This window comes from Pagrus major, chromosome 22 (genome assembly GCF_040436345.1).
Source record: "Pagrus major chromosome 22, Pma_NU_1.0".
In the NCBI taxonomy this organism is placed as follows: Eukaryota; Metazoa; Chordata; class Actinopteri; order Spariformes; family Sparidae; genus Pagrus; species Pagrus major.
This window is the reverse complement of record NC_133236.1, coordinates 18,657,915-18,675,603: the sequence shown is the minus strand read 5'-3', so window position 1 is coordinate 18,675,603 and position 17,689 is coordinate 18,657,915. Positions and strand designations below refer to the sequence as shown.

Genomic DNA, 17,689 nt, shown 5'->3' with positions numbered 1-17,689 from the left:
TCAAAGAAAACACAGAAGTAAATATTTCATGTTTTATTATTTGCAAAGAGAGTATTCTTCATGAAGTCGGCATTAGCAAACTGTACATACATAAATAACGATTTTCATATTTCATCATTTTTTACAGATTCAGTTTTAACAGCGCGGTGATTTCTGATGTCTCGTCACCGCAAGAATAATAATCGCAGTTATTACAAAGCTCACAATTTCATGTCACAGCCGTCTACTAAAACACTAACAGTGATTGTTTGGCTTTCTTAAAAGCAGGGGGACTTTCAAGTGCATGCTCAAACAGAAAGATAAAAAAATAACTGCCTGTATTCAAAGGCATTTCAACAATAATATACAAATCAGTTGAAGAGCTCATATCTTTTTTTTTTTTATATTCGCCCCAGTTGATTAAATACTGAAATTAAAAGCAGGAATACAAGCCTTGGCTTTTGGGGAAAGAAGTCGGCCATCTTGGCTGGACGGCTTCAGTGCAGTACCTTCGACAGTGCTCATGTCAGTGCTATAGGTTCAGATTTTAGCTTTAACATCAGATGAAGACTTCATTTCCAAATTCAAGCAAAAAGACGTCAAGCTGCGTCTCGTCCTTCATAAAGTCGTTCTTCAAATGTGTCTTTTGGAAACAAACTTTTCATGGTGACTGATTGCTACTCAGACTGCAAGTCTACTGTACAAATCTTCAGGTACAACATCCCACACTCAAGGTGGTGCTTTAGCTTCATCAATACTAACAATCTATTAACTGATTGAACACTAAATAAATAGTAGCAGCACTGGATATCATGGACAAAAAGCACGGTCGACTTTGGCTCCCAACATACAGTATATAAATAGTGCTTTGTTTTCACTGATTTCACAGGTTTCTTCTGAATCCTTAAAAAATATTTTACATATTTAAGTTAAAACGACATGAAATATTTGGATTGGGGAGGTGGGCGGGGTCTCCAGGTGAAGGTCCATTTAATCTGGAGTTTAAAGGGTTGAGGTGGGTGTGCAATGTTAGTGAGAAAGTTCTTCATATCACCTCTAAATCACTTCACATGCGGAAGAGTTTGTATCTTTAGGGCACGGGGTGAAGAGGAAACATTCACAGGAGTCACTCGTGGAGTCCTTGGCAAAGCAGTGAGTGAGATATTCAGCTGATTCTCATATGGGCGGAGGTCCGTTGGTGTAGCGCAGCATGGGATGGAAGGAGCGGGCGAAGTTGTTGGCGTGGTGGCAGCTGTAGTCCTCCTCCGTCATGGGAACCAGGCAGGCCAGGCCGATGAGGAGCAGGAGGAGAAGCTGGACGGGGAGCGCAGCCCTGAGGACCCGCAGCAGGAAGGAGGGACCCTTTGAGGAGGAGGTCGACGAGGAGACACCGTCCGGAAGGTCAGAACGGGAGGAAACGCAGCCAGCGGCGCCTGGTGATCTGCTCCGGCTGCATGAGGACACAGACTCAAGTTAAACAGAGCAGAGAGCAGACCTGAGTTCACTAGTATTTGCAAATCACTGGTGTGTGTCAAAACCCCATGATCGCTTTTTGTTTGTAAAAATTCTGCTTGTTTATGTCATGAAAAATGTTCCAATATAATTCTGATCAAGCTAAGACTGTTTTAAGTTCATTAGAAAGATTTGGGAGATTTAAAAAAATACTTTTGAGTTAATTTTGGTTTACTTTGGTGCTTAGTTTACTTTTATTCTGATTGAGTATCTTGTTAAAATGTGTAATTTCCTTATTAGAGCTGAGGTGACGTTATTTTTTAAGCACAAAGATTCCCTGGTTTCAGCTTCTGAAATGTTTAATGTAATTGTAAATAAATATCTCTGGGTTTTGAACTCTTGGTTATAAAAAACAGACATTTAAAATCACCCTGTGCTCTTAAGAGTAGTAATGAGCATTTCTCACTATATTTACTGCAGTAAATCAGGGAATTTTGACATTTTAAGTATGTTTGCAAATACCATTTCACCCATGTCTGGCAAAAATATAAATACTTTACAGGAAGGAAAGAAAAGGTACAAAAATGCAGTAAATAGACCCAGATTCAACAGGTAGAGACATCAAGAGAGGCACAAAGTTGAACACAGAGACACACGTGTACACACACGCACAAAACAGGCACAATCACACTTTTAAAAAAAAGAGAGAATCAACCACAAGCATTCGTAGAGATAGCCGGCTGTGTCTCACTGGGGGGGAAACGCTCTGGCTTTAGTGCCGAGTGTGTGAGAGTTCAATGTCACGTCTCATTCCAAACTGATGCCAAATGCCTCTCTGGAGATTTCCACTGTCAGAGCCAAGACTCGAGGGGGAGGAACAGCATGTTCTCGCTGCGTCTCATCCTCACAGAGGCTGGAGGAGGGTCAGAAAACGCTGACGCTGCTCCAGCCAGTTTCATTTAGACCTCCGTGATGCTACAACAAGGCTGCTGTGAACAACATTGACACATTGTGTGTGTGTGTTTTATATATGAGGCTCGTGTTTTAAAGCCAGGCAACCCCTCCTGTTTCCACGGCTCATTAGTAGAGGATAGAGTCCCCTTCTCATATAAAGGAAAGACATTATTTCTGCTACAACACTCATGGCAAGACTAGTTTAGGCTGAGTCTTCACCTGACCCATAGAGAGTTAAATCAGAAATGAGTCAGAGGTGAGTGAGTTAAAAGGTCTGGAAAGGAAACATAGGAAAGAAAGTGGGAGTTAAGGTAGAAGGAAAAGAAAACTCAGGAGTTATTGCATCGCATCCTGTGTTCAACTATGAGGAGAATGAAACAGGAAGGAAACATGAGAAAGAAAAACAGCTAAAAGGTCTGAGGAGAGGTCACTGGGAGTCAGATAATGCCATCTAGTGGGCGAGGGGAATAATGCTACAGTCACTCTGAGAAAGGAGAAGCAAAAAGTATGACAGGGCAGTATTTCATGATGCCATTCAAGAAGCAGCAGAACAAAGAGAAGCAGTGAAATCAAACATTTAAAGGAGAAAGGGAGCAGCCTGGTGAAGGCGAGTCCCTACTCGTTTAAGAGCTGGTAACATGGTCTCTAGAATGAGGGACGATCATGGAACGCAGGGTTAAAGCCTTAAAACCAAATGATTAAAGAGGCTCAACATTTAAATGATCAAATAATCCAAGATTTTTACAATGAGTTGATTGATTCATTGATTGTCTCATAGGTTGAATTATTAAAAATCACATTTCTAGTCAGACTTTGGTTCCATCATTGTCCCGTGTTTCTAGAGTCCAGGAGAGAGGTACCTGTGGCGCGGGCCGCTTTCAGGGTGTCCTGGGTGGGCCTGACTACTTTTGCCTCGGGGCTGTACCACGTAATGAGCAGGGAGGGGTAAAAGAAAGAAAAGAATGTTTCAGTCAAGGGCAAATAAAGGCAAAGCCTCAGATGAGAGGGAAAAAAAAACAAATAACATAAAGAGCCATAACATCGCTAGAGAAGGAATCATCAAAAGAGCAGCAACATAACCAATGACGGTGATTGACTTTCAGAACCAAGAAATCTGGCTTCTCAAGACTAAATCCTGAAAACTCACAAGATTAAATATCTTTCACTGTTATTTACATATTCAGAAAACAGAATAAATACTTTCTTTCTTACATTTTTTGTACAAAATGATATGAACTTAATCATGAGTAACGAAAAGCCAGGTTTTCTTGTAGTTTTTGACAGATCAACATGGTGTGGGCAGCAAAAACATCCCAAAAAAGGGAGGTGGAGGGGGGCAGCAACACATTTTTTTTCATGTACATGTTAGCAGAGCAATTAAAAAAGGGAAAACATTTATACTAACTATAAAATGTGGTGGAAGAGAGGGAATATCTATGAGATGTCTACTAGGGAACAAGAATGGAGGCTGTCTCTTATTCAGCAAAGAGGCTAGCCCCCCCCTACTGGACATTAAGAGGAAAAACATTACCAATCGTTTGCGACTTTGGACGGTTGTCTCTGAGACAGGGGCAGCTGATCGACAGACTTCAGGCAACGGTAAGCAACCCTGAAAAATAAATCAGAACAAGAACAGTCATTATAATATTCAGATCTTAATAAACCTGCTAGTATTTCAACCCCCCCTTCAATCACTATGTATTTTCTGACCTGCCGTGTGTCCATGGCCTCCATTCTCCTCTCCAAGCCCTCCAGGTCTGAGCTGACCTCCCTGAGGAGCAGCCTCAGCCTGTTCAGGATCACGTGCACCTTCTCCTGGGCCTCCAGACAGTCGCTACCCTGAGCCCGGACCTGCTCCGAGGCCTGCGACTGCAGCAGCAGAGTCTGAGGTCTAGCGTTGACCAGCAGCTGAGCTGACAGCTCCTGAAGAGACGACACCTTCTGCTGCGAGTCCAGCAGCTCACGCTTGATTTGCTGCACGAAAATAAAAGACAACGTGCTCAACATCTTTGTTTTTAAACTGCTGAATGTTTTTCACTTGATCGTACAATGGCATGTCTTTTTGTATTTATGTATTACTTGTATTACTTTGTACTTTGAGGTAGTCAGACCTCTGCTTTACTTTCCATCTTTGTTATTTTTATATTTTAAAACATATTTTACTGTTGTAGTTTTTCATTTTTTAGATTATATTTTCTTAGTCTGTAGACATTTTATTTGATGTTACTGCTTATCTTTGTTTTAGTTTTCAGCTTAACTTTGTTTCTTCTTTTTAGTTGTATTTTGTGTTAATAAAGTGTAAACATTTGGTATCTTTACAGCAAAGGTTTTCAAACTGTTTTGCAGAACTTCAAGGTTTATGGACAGTTTGTGCCCTAAAATGCAAAAAAATAGACAATCATCTGTTATTGTAATCCTTCATTCTACTTTACTCTCAAGACCCTTTTTGTGCCTAAACACCCACTTTAGAAACTGCTGAGTTTGAATTATCCATTCACTTAACTGTCAGCAAATGTGCGAAACATAAACCTTGTATTATAAAGACGTACCGTCAGTGTTTTGTGATGAGCTCGTAACATTTCACGATCCAGGTTGGGAGGGATTGGCACCACTTCGTTCCTCCTGCGGTCGATGTTCTCCAGCCACAGCAGCAGCCCATGGCTCATCTCGTGGAACTCCTGAGGGCAAAATGGAGTATTAGACATTAATTATGTGTTTTACTTTTTGAGATTGGACTGTTTTTAACTGTGCTATGTGTCTCTTCCTACCTAGCTGTTAATTCGTTTGTAAATAATAATAATCACACTGGAAGGAATTGATTCAATTTGTCCAAGCTTTATAATCTCTTCAGTCTAATAATTGTTGATTCTTAAAGGAAACATGTAGAAGGTTAAATACACAAATACTTTTAAACTTTCTTTTAGCAGAATTCATATGATTCTATATATAGATCATGCCTGACATGCATACAAAGAAGGTTTATTTTTCTAACAAAAAAATAAACAAAGGTTTATTTTTCTGCAACATAATATTAGGAGGATGTCTGTTACTTTTCACACTTTCTCGGAGTGTGTGTGTTTTTATTACCTGGCACTGCATCAGTGCCCTCTGGAGCTCTTCCCTCCAGTCCTCCAGCGAGGTACCGAGCCGATCCCAGCGTGAGTTCATCTCTTTCAGCCCGTCCCTCAGCTCCCACGCCTCCTCAGAGTCAGGCTCTGATTGGAGGAAGTCTGCGCTGCTAAGATTGATGGACAACACCTCTGACTTGTGGGTATCCATCCCCTTCAGAAGCTCCTGATGGGACGAGGCAAAGAGGAAAAATATTCAAAACAGCATCTTAATGTGGGGCAAAAGGTTATTTATAATGACTTTGAGTGATTAACAGACTGAAAGTGGCTACGAGATAGAGGAAGATGAGAAAACATGAGGTGCATAGTGTGTCATGATTAAGCTGAGGTGGTTGGGACTTGTTAGAAGTATGTTATTAGGCTTCAGAGGGGTGTATTTATAGAGTACTGATATCTTTCCTAATGCCTTACAGGCAGCAACAGCCGGACAAGGTAGTGTGCGCGCGTGTGTGTGTGTGTGTGTGTGAGGGTGAGTGGAAGGACAAAATTGTCAGCACCCTGCACGTGAAGTAGGACACTATAATCAAGGCCAGTGGGGTCAAATTACTGCAGACAAACTGAACTTCAAGTATGGTTCCTGAAAGTATACTGTACAGGGACTGACGCAGCAGGGATTACAAAAACTGACACATGATAAAATGAACTGACAACTGCAGTAAAACCAAATAATCAGTGGAAAAGGAGTTCATAACAGCTTCTTAGAAAGGATATTTTTCTGCTGCAATTATGTTTTGTCTGACAAATAATCTACATTTCATAAAAAAACATTGTTAAGACAAACTCTTGCTTCTCTGACACAAGTGACACAGACATGCAGTAAACAAACCTTGAGCTTCTTGATTCTCTGCTGGATGGTGTGTATGTCGGTGCTGAGCTCGAGTCCTCGCAGCTGGCTGAGTTCAGCCTCAGACTGACCCAACCAGGCCCTCATGGTTTGCAGGTCTGAGATCAGCTGCTGCCACTGCTGCAGGTTCTGCTTGTGCCTGTGCTTCTCACTCAGAGACTGAGCCTGGATCAGCTCCCAGCGCTCGATCACACCTGGAGGGAAACACTCAGATCGGTTTAACACAGTCCGCACAGTATTTACAGGAGGAGATCATCTGACTGAAGATGATATAATGTACATTTGTGTGTGTGTTTGAGTAAAACTGACCCTTTCCTTGAGTGTCTGTGCTGGTTGGGTTGGTGAGTCCTGGCATGTCATCCTCGTCTTCAGTCAGCTCTCCCTCTGCTCGCTTCACTGCGTCTATACTGCCTCGACACTCTCCCATCAGACGCATCTGGACAGATAATAACATTGACATGTGTTTAACATAAATAAAAATTATGAACAAGACTTTTTTTTGGGAACATTCTACAAGAAAAGGTGTGCTACAAAGAGTGATGTATGAATGTGATAATGAAACCAGGATAACAACTTTTCTACCTCATTGTTTAAACATAAATAATTTGATTTATTCCAGTTAAGACAGTTAAAGCCAAAAACTGAAAATTTTACCTTCAACGGAAAATATTAAAGGTAAAACTCTTTGGTAGTAGGTCTCATTTTGCCTCTGGATCCAAGAAAGTGACAAATGATACACAAAAATGACCACAGACAGCCATAACTAACCATAAAAACCTAATAAAAACCACATTAATGCATTTAAACTTGAAAATATTTTAATGATAGTCATGTTTTGGCTCAAAATAAAAGCGTATATGTTGATTCTTAAATGTACAAGACTCACGTAGCCCATGTACGTAGAGTCAATGTCAGGGCTGGAGCTGTTGGCGGTGGCCTCTCTCTGCTGGAGGTGGTATCGTCCTGCATCCAGAGCCTGATCCAGCTGTCTGAGACTGGCCTCCAGCTGTCCTGGCTCACCTGCACAGAGGTGAAGAACAGGGTCAAGAAAAACTAGAAAGGTAAAGTCTTCGATGATGAGTGTTTTCGTTAGCATGCTGTTGGTGCAGACTGATGCTGGGATGTCATGCATTAGTCTGAAACTGAAAGTCATAGCAGAAAAGAACACAGCAGTCAGGTTTTTACATGTTAACGATGATATTAGCTGTGAAATAAATGACAAAAACAAACACGCAAATAAAAATGCAATGGTTGAGATTAGCATTTAGTGTTCTGGACGTCAGCATGCAGTGATGTCATCTTTGCATTTTCAGTATACAAAGATTTTTGATGATGGAGTGACATGCAGCCTGGATGATGCTTCCTTGTGTGGCAGTTAATCAGTTTAAAAAAAAAAAAGAGTGTTTTAGTTGTATTTTATAGCATGCTCTCCTATTTCATGCTGCGGCACCAGTTTCCTACCAGAGGATGATTTCAGTGTGTTCTCGGTCAGTTTTATATAGGCCTCTGGGCTCTCTGGGATAACTACATCTGGGAAGAGACACATACAACATACACTACTTATAATGTGGGCATGGTTGGATGTGATATCTGTGCTAATCTATAATGATTTGATCTCGATGTTTAACTCAGAACTCTTTGAATTTTCTCTATGTACTTTTCCTTCACGTTCTGTTATTCATCATCATTTGAATACTTTTTGGCGGAGATTGACCTCATTTGAAAAGATACAATAGATACCTTGTTGTGAAGACAGCTTCCACGGCAAAATTTTGACACATTACAAGTAAGGAGATACATGTGTATGTAATAATCTATTGCTCTGTGATGAGTATTTTCTCTTGGGAGACTTAGTGTCATGATGTTTATCATACTTGAGAGGGAACAATGATTATATCCTCACCACTAAAACTTGATCAATTCTTATTAATCCTATTTTTTTATTTCAAAACCATACATTAATTGCATTTTAATAAAACAAACAAACAAACAAAAAAAACATTTCATTTACTCGTGGGAACTTCATGAATGATAAAATTGACTGTTGTATATAAATGTCACATGTTTGCATGCTGAATGCTCAATTAATTGTGGTTAACACTGTCATCACATAATAATGCCAAATTGTATAGTTTTATTCCAAAAAAAAGAATTATTTTTAAATTTCAGATCTGTATAATAAAATGTTACCAGAACATTTTATGCTTAAATCCGCAAACAAATATCCATCAAGTCAATCATCCATCACACAGTCATGTAGTAAAGTTGGACTGACCTGACAGGACCGTGGCAGCCGTCCTCAGATACTCATCCTCCTCCTCTTGCCCTCGGCTCCTCTCCCCATTGCCTCGCCCTCCGGGGCTCTCCAGACCTCTGCTGAGGTCGTAGTCATGGTCCCACTCCAACGGGATGGAGTCCACGCTGGCTGGAGTGTCGCGTCCCGAGCGGTCAGCCCGGACGAGGGCGGTCGTACCCGTGGCTTGACGGCTGGATGTGCGGGGCAGAGATGAGTCGCCCCACTGCAGCTCAGAGAGGTCTCCACCTTCCTCCATGTCCAGCTCTCTGTCTGAACCATCGAGCTCATCGTCGGCCAGCTGGGAGAGAAGGAGAGAATAATGTTAGCAGAATGCAAGATCATAGGAGGAAGAGAAAAATGCAAAATAATACATAAATTAAAGGGTCAGACATTGTTAAGGTCATACAAGTTCAACATATGTGTTACTAGGAGGTGTGTGAGGTACTGTAAGGTGAGCGTGAGTGCGTGCATGTTTAACATGAGTGTGAATTCTGTTTCTGAGCAGCTGTCAGTGTGAAAGTATGTCAGACACATGTTTTCACCAAGTCACAGGTGGTGAAGGAGGACAGCTGTAGTGTAAATCTTGTAATGTGTTTACAGAACGCTTCGAGTTCACTGAGTCAACTGTCACAACATCAGTTCACTTCTCTTCACAGGGAGACTCAGTCAGCAGTAAATACATTAAGTGGTAACTCGTGCTGCACCTGTTAGTACTTCAGAGCTGTTGTGAAATGAATTTTCAATGCAAATCTGTCCTGCGAGGCAGAAATTTGCATAATAAATACACTGAAAAAGCAGTCCTGCATACGGAGTGAAGACCACTTTAGCAGGAAACAACATTCCCTTCAGTCTTCGCAAGCATCAAGCACACATTTCTCATGTTATCCTGAATTGTGTTGTCTGTGTATCTTTACTCACAGGCAGTCGTGTGAGTTTCTTATAGTATCTGTCGACTCGTCCGAACACCTCCTGGCAGTATCTCTGCAGCTCCTCCAGCTCTTCCTCGATGACGGCTGCGTCCAGAGGTTCGCTCTTCTCGATCAGAGCCTCGCCCTGCCTGAACACCAGCTCAATCTTCCCCGAGTTCAGATAGATCTCCTGCTGGAACGCCTGAGGAACACACACATAAAGGAGGTCAAACTATAATGCAGGTTAACTAAAAATCGAGTATTTAATCAATCATGTGTCCAATAAAATGTTTGAATCCCTGGAAATACCCATCATAGTGTAGCTGAGCTCAAAACTGTCAAAAAATTTCAAGGGTTTTCAAACTTCAAAACTTTGTATTTGAGGACCTTTGAGGATAATTTGACTTGATAAGTCACTAAGACAACTATTATTTTATATTATTAAAATTCACATGTATGATTGCATTTATATTTTTCTACATTGCATTCTACTAGAATGCAGTTTCCACTCATCAGTCAATACATTTTCACCCCATCTTATCAATTTTAATCTCATCTCAACACAGAATAATCAATAATAAACTGCAGCAAATTTGTTAACCTCATACTGTAGCAGATAGTACAAGCAATGATAGAAAAGCTTAAAATAAAACAGGGTACATATTAATAGATGTTTTGTACTGATACATGAAGGCTCCATTTTGTATTATGATATATATACTGTTGTTGTGTCTTGTTGGCTTGTTTTGTCATCTGAGAATCAATATCCAAACATTACGTCCGTCAGTGTGTCTCACCCTGAGCTGTTTTATCTTGGCCTGAACGTCACACTCAGAGAAGTGCTCTATGTTGGTCAGCTGGAGGTCCATCTCTGTCAGCCACACCAAGATGCTGTCTCGTGCCGACTCAAACTCCTCTCTCTGGCTGATGAAGTGCTGAATGAACAGAGGGAGGCATGCAAACAACCATGCTTTATTGTCATTATCTTTTTAAATTGCTGGGTTGTTTCTAAATTAATTATATAACTGGATATTGGATATGGACATTAATTAGAATAAGAATAAGAATTTGTCAGAACTAATGAAGACTGACTCTTGCAAACTTCAGTAAGTGAGCAATCCCAGACAATGTTACCTTGAGTCTGCGTAGGATAGCGGCGACCCTCTTCTGCAGGTTATCCCATCGCCTGTTCCCATCATGCACCATTTCTCTGAGTCGACAGGAGGAGTCGGTGCGGTTCTCCCGGGCCAGACGACGGTACTGTTTGTTGATGAGCTCCAGCTGGGTTAGGCACTCCTGAACCTGACGCTGGAAGGCCTGCGATCAAAAACACATACATATATTAAAGCTCTGAATGGGACACACGTTTATGCATTATTTCACATGCAATATTAAAATTTTAATGTGCATGCACACAAAAAAACAAACAATTGTACTACAGATGGCCCATAAAATCTGTAAACCGGTTTCTGTTCTTTAGTGAGAAAGAAAATGCAAGAAAAGTAAACTAATTAATAAGTGGGCATTCCATTTTAAAGCTTAAAAATATTAAATCTATGTTTAACCAAAATTTACTTTCAATCAGGCACAAACGCTGCAGATCTCAGTGGCCCAGGCCAGACAGTCACTTAGCAGGAATGTGCACGTGCACAGTGTGATCGACTGCAGCAGCTGAACAGACTAGCGAAGACGAGTTTGAGCAACATGACACTCTTTACTTTTTTTTTCTGTTTCCTCTACACAGTGGCCGTCTCTCTGTAGAGATCTATTTTGCCCACATGGAGAACTTTAAAAAGATCACAGCACGCACGTATGAAAATATTACATTGCATTTGACTGTGTGTCTTTTTTCCTCAGTTACGTACTTTGCTTCTAATGCATTTATACATAGTTATAAATGCACACACAAGGGCAACTGCAACTGTAGCTATCTTTTACTCCACATTCTGATCATAAAAGTGAAATAAACACACCTCAAACTTTTTAAGCTCCTCTTTAGCGACAGTATACAGAACTCCAGAGGAGTTGGGCAGAGCTGCTGTCCTTTCTGAGGTCTTCAGCCAATCCTCGAACCTGGAGTAGTCATCCAGAAACTTCTGCCACAACCTCCACGTCTCCTCAATCCTGCACAGAAACATCTCTCAGTAAGGTCATAGACACATAAACATAAACATCTCCTCTACATATGACTAAATGTAACTTTGAAACACACAAAAATATCACTGACTAACAATGTGTGAATCTTATCCCCAGTGCATGCATTTGAATGCAGTATATAAGAATGAAATTATCCGAGAGGTACTGACTTGAGCCTCCTCTCCATAGACATGGCACAGATGTTCCTCCAGCGTCTGTCCAGACCTCTGGTGGCCTGCTGGATGGAGTCGCACTCTGTCTCCGTAGAGCAGGCGTCACAGTCGTGCAGCAGGACTTCACACAGGTTCAACACCGATGCCACACCTGTGCTGTGTTTCTCTATGTCCCTCTGCAGCTCCTACAAATCATTCAGAATAATTACTTAATTTTTGCAGCACTTAAACATTACATGTGCGTTCCTGGCATGTGTTTTGTCTGTATCTTTTATGCCATAGGAATAAAGCTCCTTTTATGGCACAAATAAATTCAGCAAATTTTCCAATAATGTCCAGAAGGAGCACAGTCAGCCTGATAAACTACAGTGAATGCATGTGTTGCTATCTCTGCAGCTCTGGAGAGAAAGGAGGTCAGTGGGGTCTCAGTCCACATTTGGAGCGGCAACTTGGCAGCAGGAAGGATACTGATACTGACTGTAGGCTGGCTTTAAACAAACAGCCAGAGATGTATGCATGAGTCATGCTGTGATTTCCTCATGTGGTTCAGAGTCGCTCATTTTCCACCATCTCGATCTGAGTCATAATGTTCTGCTATTATTTAGTATTTAGAGAAAAGTACATGTGTGCTTGTTTGTGTCTGTGAAGGTGCTTGTACATCTGAGTGTGCATATGTCTGGAAGTATGGACTGTTTCGTGTGTGGTCCCACTTGCCTGCTGCTGGTGGAGTTTCCTCTGAATCTCCTGGTCATCACAGGTGTCGTAGACGATGGGCCTGGACAGCTCTGTCTCAATGTGAGCCAGCCAGGAACGCAGGCTGCTCATGTTTTTATCTAACTGCTGCACCGCCACCAGGGTCTCCCTCAACTTCTTCACCCTGGTAGAAAAACAGAGGGAGAGTAAGTCAACGCATGGGGCGACTGTAAACACTGAGACAGGTGCAGCAGTGTGGTATGGGCGAAATGTGTTGACAGATTCTTGCTCAGTCAGTATAGCAACAAACCATAAAATACACTGTAAACAGTACTTGTAAATCACTCATTTGATTAAAGGATAATACCAAAGTATATACATGAAAGCGTCAAATTAGACATTTTCTTACTTTCTTAAAAAAATATTGCTTATTACTGTATATCAATTAGAGTTGTATATAATATAAAGAACATCTCACAAAAAAAATGTACAATGGGAGAAACTCTTTAATTCACCAGAGAAACATAATGAAAACATCTTTGCATCTGGTTATGAATTAAAGCATTACTGTGTGCTATGTTGAGCTAAACAGAGCAGAAGAGTAATTATGAGGAGTATTATTTCAGATCTGTGCAGATATTTTTGTTGGGAAGTGATGAATCCTTACTCGACCCTACACAACAACTGGGAACCATTTTGGATCTGTGAACGCCTGACATTTCCAAACCCTCTCCACTGCAATCAGTGATATGTGAAACATGTTTAAATTAGCCAACGTCCAACTCTTACAAAAGCCAGCTTCAACACCCCGCCCTGCAAAGCAATGCAACACTCACTGTCTCAACGCAGACTTTATTTAGAATGGCATTGCAGCCATTTAAAATCATATAAACTAAATACCATAACCTGATAACAATAGACATAATTAGCAGGTCTACTCCTCTACCCTGCAGCTCTAATGTGCTGTGGCATTATGTGCTGCACCACATCTTGAAATTCCTACATCTGCTATGAGGCATTTCACAGAGCAACATACTGTAGGACTGTTTACATGATAGGGAATATATATTGCATAACCTCACACATAATCCACTGCACACACTAGTCTACCTTGATCAAATACACATTGCAAATAGTTAAAATGTGTAAGCATGTGTTTTAACACTGCATAAGGTCAGGTTAATTTTGGTGATGCTACATCACACTAACAGTGGCATTAACACTCCTGCCATTGTCTAAACTGTCTGGAACTTATTGTTCAGTCTCCACCCAATGCTGGAAACCCAGACTGGTAAGAACAACACTTGAGGAATTATTTTTGACACACTTGTTAAACCAGATTTGCACTTAACCATGAAGTTTAAACACAATAAATAAATATTGAAGAGAGAAGATAGAGTCCTCTAAAACTCTATGTAGAGCAGAAACATACTTAAAACATTCGTATCTTGATGCTGTAGCTCTCCACATAAATAATCATTAAAAAAGAAATGTGCAGTATCTCTCACAGTATGTTACTCTACAGGGCAAGAGCTTGTCAAAACACAACCGAACACAATCTAAAGTGCATGAATAATTATCTTGGTGTGAGGAAAGCACATGAGGCTGCTTCACTCTTTTTAAGACTGTAGCTTGTTGTTTACAGTCTTAAAAAAAATTCAAAATACATTCTCAAGCTTGTCCTGCCTGTTGACATCGCAGTCGCAATCCGGCAGATCCTCCTCGCTCGAGCATCCTGCCATATCATCCGTCCCTAAATCCAAAACCATGGGGGTGCAGAATTCCCAAAGACAATGTAAACGTCAGGAAGCGCTACGATCCAAACACTCTTCTCTTTCGTCTGCGTGCTCCACATGGGACTTTCTCTAAACTCTGTCTGTGTAGAAGGGGAGCAGGTAGTGGTGGGGTGGCACAACTGTGACTTATCAACTGTTGCTCTCCAAGGTTAAAAAAAGAGAACCCCAAACAGGCGTGTGTGTGTGTGTGTGTGGGTGTGAATGTGTGTGAGTGTGTGTGTGTGTCTGTGTGAGAGAGTGTGAGTGCCTGAGAGTGACAAGTGCTGCTGGTTCTAAAAACAGACTTACAGTCAGAGGCATGTGCCACAGCGTTAGCCTGTGTCTGAGTATCGTACACTTAATACACACAAAGGGAGTGTGAACAGAAGCAAAGGCTGGAGGCTCCATGCATGTGAGTAAACTTCAATGAACAGAGCCCAACGAGAAGAAAACTTCTCCAATAAAACATGTTTGCAGGAAAAAAATAATAGATCCTTGTTTCCTCAGAGGATGAAAAACTAAAAAATGATGTTGATAAATTAATCCACAAGGTGAAAATTCTCAAGAAAAAACTTCATTGTCTCTGTGACGGCTACAAACTGCTTCTCCAGTTGTTTTTCAGTAAAGGACGGATATAAGAGACAAAGAGAGTGCAGCTGTCTGTATGAGGTCAGACTCTGTCCTCCCTTTCTTCCCTCGTCCAGTAAAGTCCCAGAGGGCAACAGCCGGAAGACAGCCAGGGGGATTGTGGGGGTGTAGTTCGAATCAGAGTTTAGGCCAGGTCACTTTGAATTCACAACATACAGAAAGAGGAGTTTTTGTTTTCCGTATTAAATCAACACAGAGATGAATACTTTCTCGCCAACTACTGCATTTTGGATTCACTGAGTTGGTACAAGACTGGTTCCAATTCTGGGAAGTAGAAGTGCCAAAAAGTCAGATGGAGACAAAAGAAGAGAGTTGAGGAGAGATGAGGAATGTGACCTCTCTCTGCTTGGTTTGCAGCTCTGTTAAGTGGAGGCCCCACTGACACCAGCAAGAAACTCAGGAAATGCCTCGGCAGCATTGTGGGAAAATTAATTCCCTGTCACGTGTGCTGGAGTGTCAAGAAGGATACCATGGTAACGAATGGAGGCCAAGGCATGCCTTCATTAATAAAAACCTTTCACCACTAGGAGGAGTGATGCAGCGCTGGATGTGTATGGTGAAGAATAAGCATGATGACAAACTCACCTCCCTCTTTTCATGCAAATAATGACTGAGTTCTTCTAGTACACAAATTTTTAAACTTTATTTTCATGACCCTGACTTGTTTGAACCATATTTTCTGAAGCACTTTAGGAAATGATCAAAATAATGTCTGATCTCCACCTTCACAGAACCCATTCAAACTGTACTATCAAGCAACACTCTCTGCCTGCTCTTGAGAGTCTTGAACACCCACCTGGCAGCGATGAGATCCAGCAGGTGTTGCCAGCGCTCGCTGACTTTGCTGAGTTTGTGTTGGATCTCGGCAGCCTTGCTGTCTTGGCTGGCCCTGGCCAGGCGCTCACCCATAACCTGCAGCTGCTGCTTGTTCTCCTGAGCTACACTGATCTCCTCCTGGTAGTCCTGGAAGAGAGACGCACCAAGCAGGTTAATACAGAGACGTGTTGTGTATAGTGTATGTGTGTGTTTGTGTGTCCATGCAACTGTGCGTAAAAGCTGCTGATGAGGCCACATCAGTTTATCATCACTGAGTGTAGCGTGATTTCCAGAGCAATGCACTCATTGCACAGTAAGCACTTACTATAATAAGCTCAAAGCTGCATTCAAACTATAATAATTTTAAAAAAAAAAAAAAAAAGAAGGATGTTTTTAAGTAAGCAATCTTTATCGTTCCAAACATACTTAACTATTACTCTAACTAGTTAATATAAAAGATAGTAATTGCAGTTTGTTAACCTATTTTATTCAAATCCTAGTGCATGTGCCATAATTGGCAATGTCACTTTGAATCCGGTTGTATCTGCATGTACAGATGTATTGTGTCCATTCAGTTCTACATATGTGCATTCTTTTTCAGTTAAGAATATGAGCTGAAATTACCTTTCGCAGCTTTTCGATCATCTCTTCGATGCTGATGTCGCCATTCTGAGAGACCTTGCTCTCCATCTGTGTGAGCCACTCACACAGCTCCTTGTTCTTCTCATTGAACACGGCCCACTCATTCAACTTCTCGCTCACCTGCTGCCTGCGCAGGGATAGCTGAGGGGACAAAGGGAGGACGGATAGAGGGGAAGTTGTGGGACAGAGGACAAGAGGGAGGAAGAAGGGAGGATATGAGAGTCAAAACATGAAAAGGATGTGACAATTTGGTGTTTTAGTAGTAAGGAAAGAAGAGGACAGACGAGGAAGATAAACTCATAAAGACATTAAATAATTAGAGGTCTGATAACATCAACCAGGGAAAGCTAGAAAACAAAAACCTACTCATGCAGCAACCAGAATATGTCCAGTCCTATTAATTATTCTAATTCTTTCTCAACCTTAAACAAAAACCCTTTCACAGTAACACACAGTTCAAAATAACTCTGCTGGTCCTATGTTTGCCATGCAAAGTCAGCTGCAGCTCAACTCTCGCTCTGTCAAATGTATCACAGCTGTTATTACTGTTTATCTTCAGCTGGCATCAGTACTACATGAGATGCACTGTGTACAGGACAGCATTATTAAATTTAAAGGTCTCTCTTTTTATTCATTTTTACTGAATGCTTAATGAGGGAACACTTTGAGAACTTATTGATGTCATAAAATAACATCAGCCTGATAAAAGAAGGATAAACCATGGTCATGTGAACAGTGTGAAAGTACCTGGTGGCAGACCTCCTCCCACTGGCGCTGTAGCAGCTGGAGGCGTTCCTGTAGGACTGTGATGTCATCTGCACTGACCACGCCCTCCAAGGAATCCCTCAGCAGGAACAAGGAAGTAAGGTCATCGGTCCAACTTTCCACGCTGCTCTCCAACTCCTGCATCCATATGACATGACAAGAATTGACAAACTGGTAAGTCAGACCAGCCTGTTAAGATGATTCCTGTTTCTCCCTATAACGACAGCCACAGTCCAATAGAGCAGGAAAACCACAGAGAGAGCTACTGAAGCTCGACTGCAGCTGCTGCACCCTCAGAAATAGTGATCAGAAAAGCAAAACAGCAGACTGACAATGACTATTACAGCAAGGCATGAAAGACAAACTTTCTTCTAAATGCAAGTAGCATAAAATAACAGTGACATGATCCACTCAATGAAAATAAAATAGCAACACCCAAGGTTAAAGGCAGGAAAAGGTAACGGACAAATCTAACCTCGC

The 17,689-nt window shown here is 41.4% G+C and overlaps 1 protein-coding gene across 2 annotated transcripts in view; it reads right to left on the bottom strand.

Annotated features, from left to right (window-relative positions):
* Positions 1 to 18: 18 nt before the first annotated feature.
* Positions 19 to 17,689, bottom strand: part of syne1a (spectrin repeat containing, nuclear envelope 1a) — a 121,093-nt gene continuing 103,422 nt past the window's right edge. For both annotated transcript variants that reach the window (XM_073492906.1, XM_073492907.1), the window contains exons 129-148: positions 17,192 to 17,347; positions 16,427 to 16,585; positions 15,783 to 15,949; positions 12,585 to 12,747; positions 11,868 to 12,055; positions 11,535 to 11,685; positions 10,696 to 10,878; positions 10,359 to 10,496; positions 9,572 to 9,763; positions 8,633 to 8,951; positions 7,819 to 7,887; positions 7,244 to 7,377; positions 6,667 to 6,793; positions 6,340 to 6,551; positions 5,473 to 5,679; positions 4,935 to 5,063; positions 4,096 to 4,359; positions 3,917 to 3,994; positions 3,246 to 3,304; positions 19 to 1,429 (exon numbers count right to left, since the gene is read on the bottom strand). In XM_073492906.1, coding sequence (XP_073349007.1) covers positions 1,156 to 1,429; positions 3,246 to 3,304; positions 3,917 to 3,994; positions 4,096 to 4,359; positions 4,935 to 5,063; positions 5,473 to 5,679; positions 6,340 to 6,551; positions 6,667 to 6,793; positions 7,244 to 7,377; positions 7,819 to 7,887; positions 8,633 to 8,951; positions 9,572 to 9,763; positions 10,359 to 10,496; positions 10,696 to 10,878; positions 11,535 to 11,685; positions 11,868 to 12,055; positions 12,585 to 12,747; positions 15,783 to 15,949; positions 16,427 to 16,585; positions 17,192 to 17,347 — 3,369 coding nt within the window. In that variant the 3' untranslated portion in view covers positions 19 to 1,155. The remainder of the gene's footprint in view (positions 1,430 to 3,245; positions 3,305 to 3,916; positions 3,995 to 4,095; positions 4,360 to 4,934; positions 5,064 to 5,472; positions 5,680 to 6,339; positions 6,552 to 6,666; positions 6,794 to 7,243; positions 7,378 to 7,818; positions 7,888 to 8,632; positions 8,952 to 9,571; positions 9,764 to 10,358; positions 10,497 to 10,695; positions 10,879 to 11,534; positions 11,686 to 11,867; positions 12,056 to 12,584; positions 12,748 to 15,782; positions 15,950 to 16,426; positions 16,586 to 17,191; positions 17,348 to 17,689) is intronic.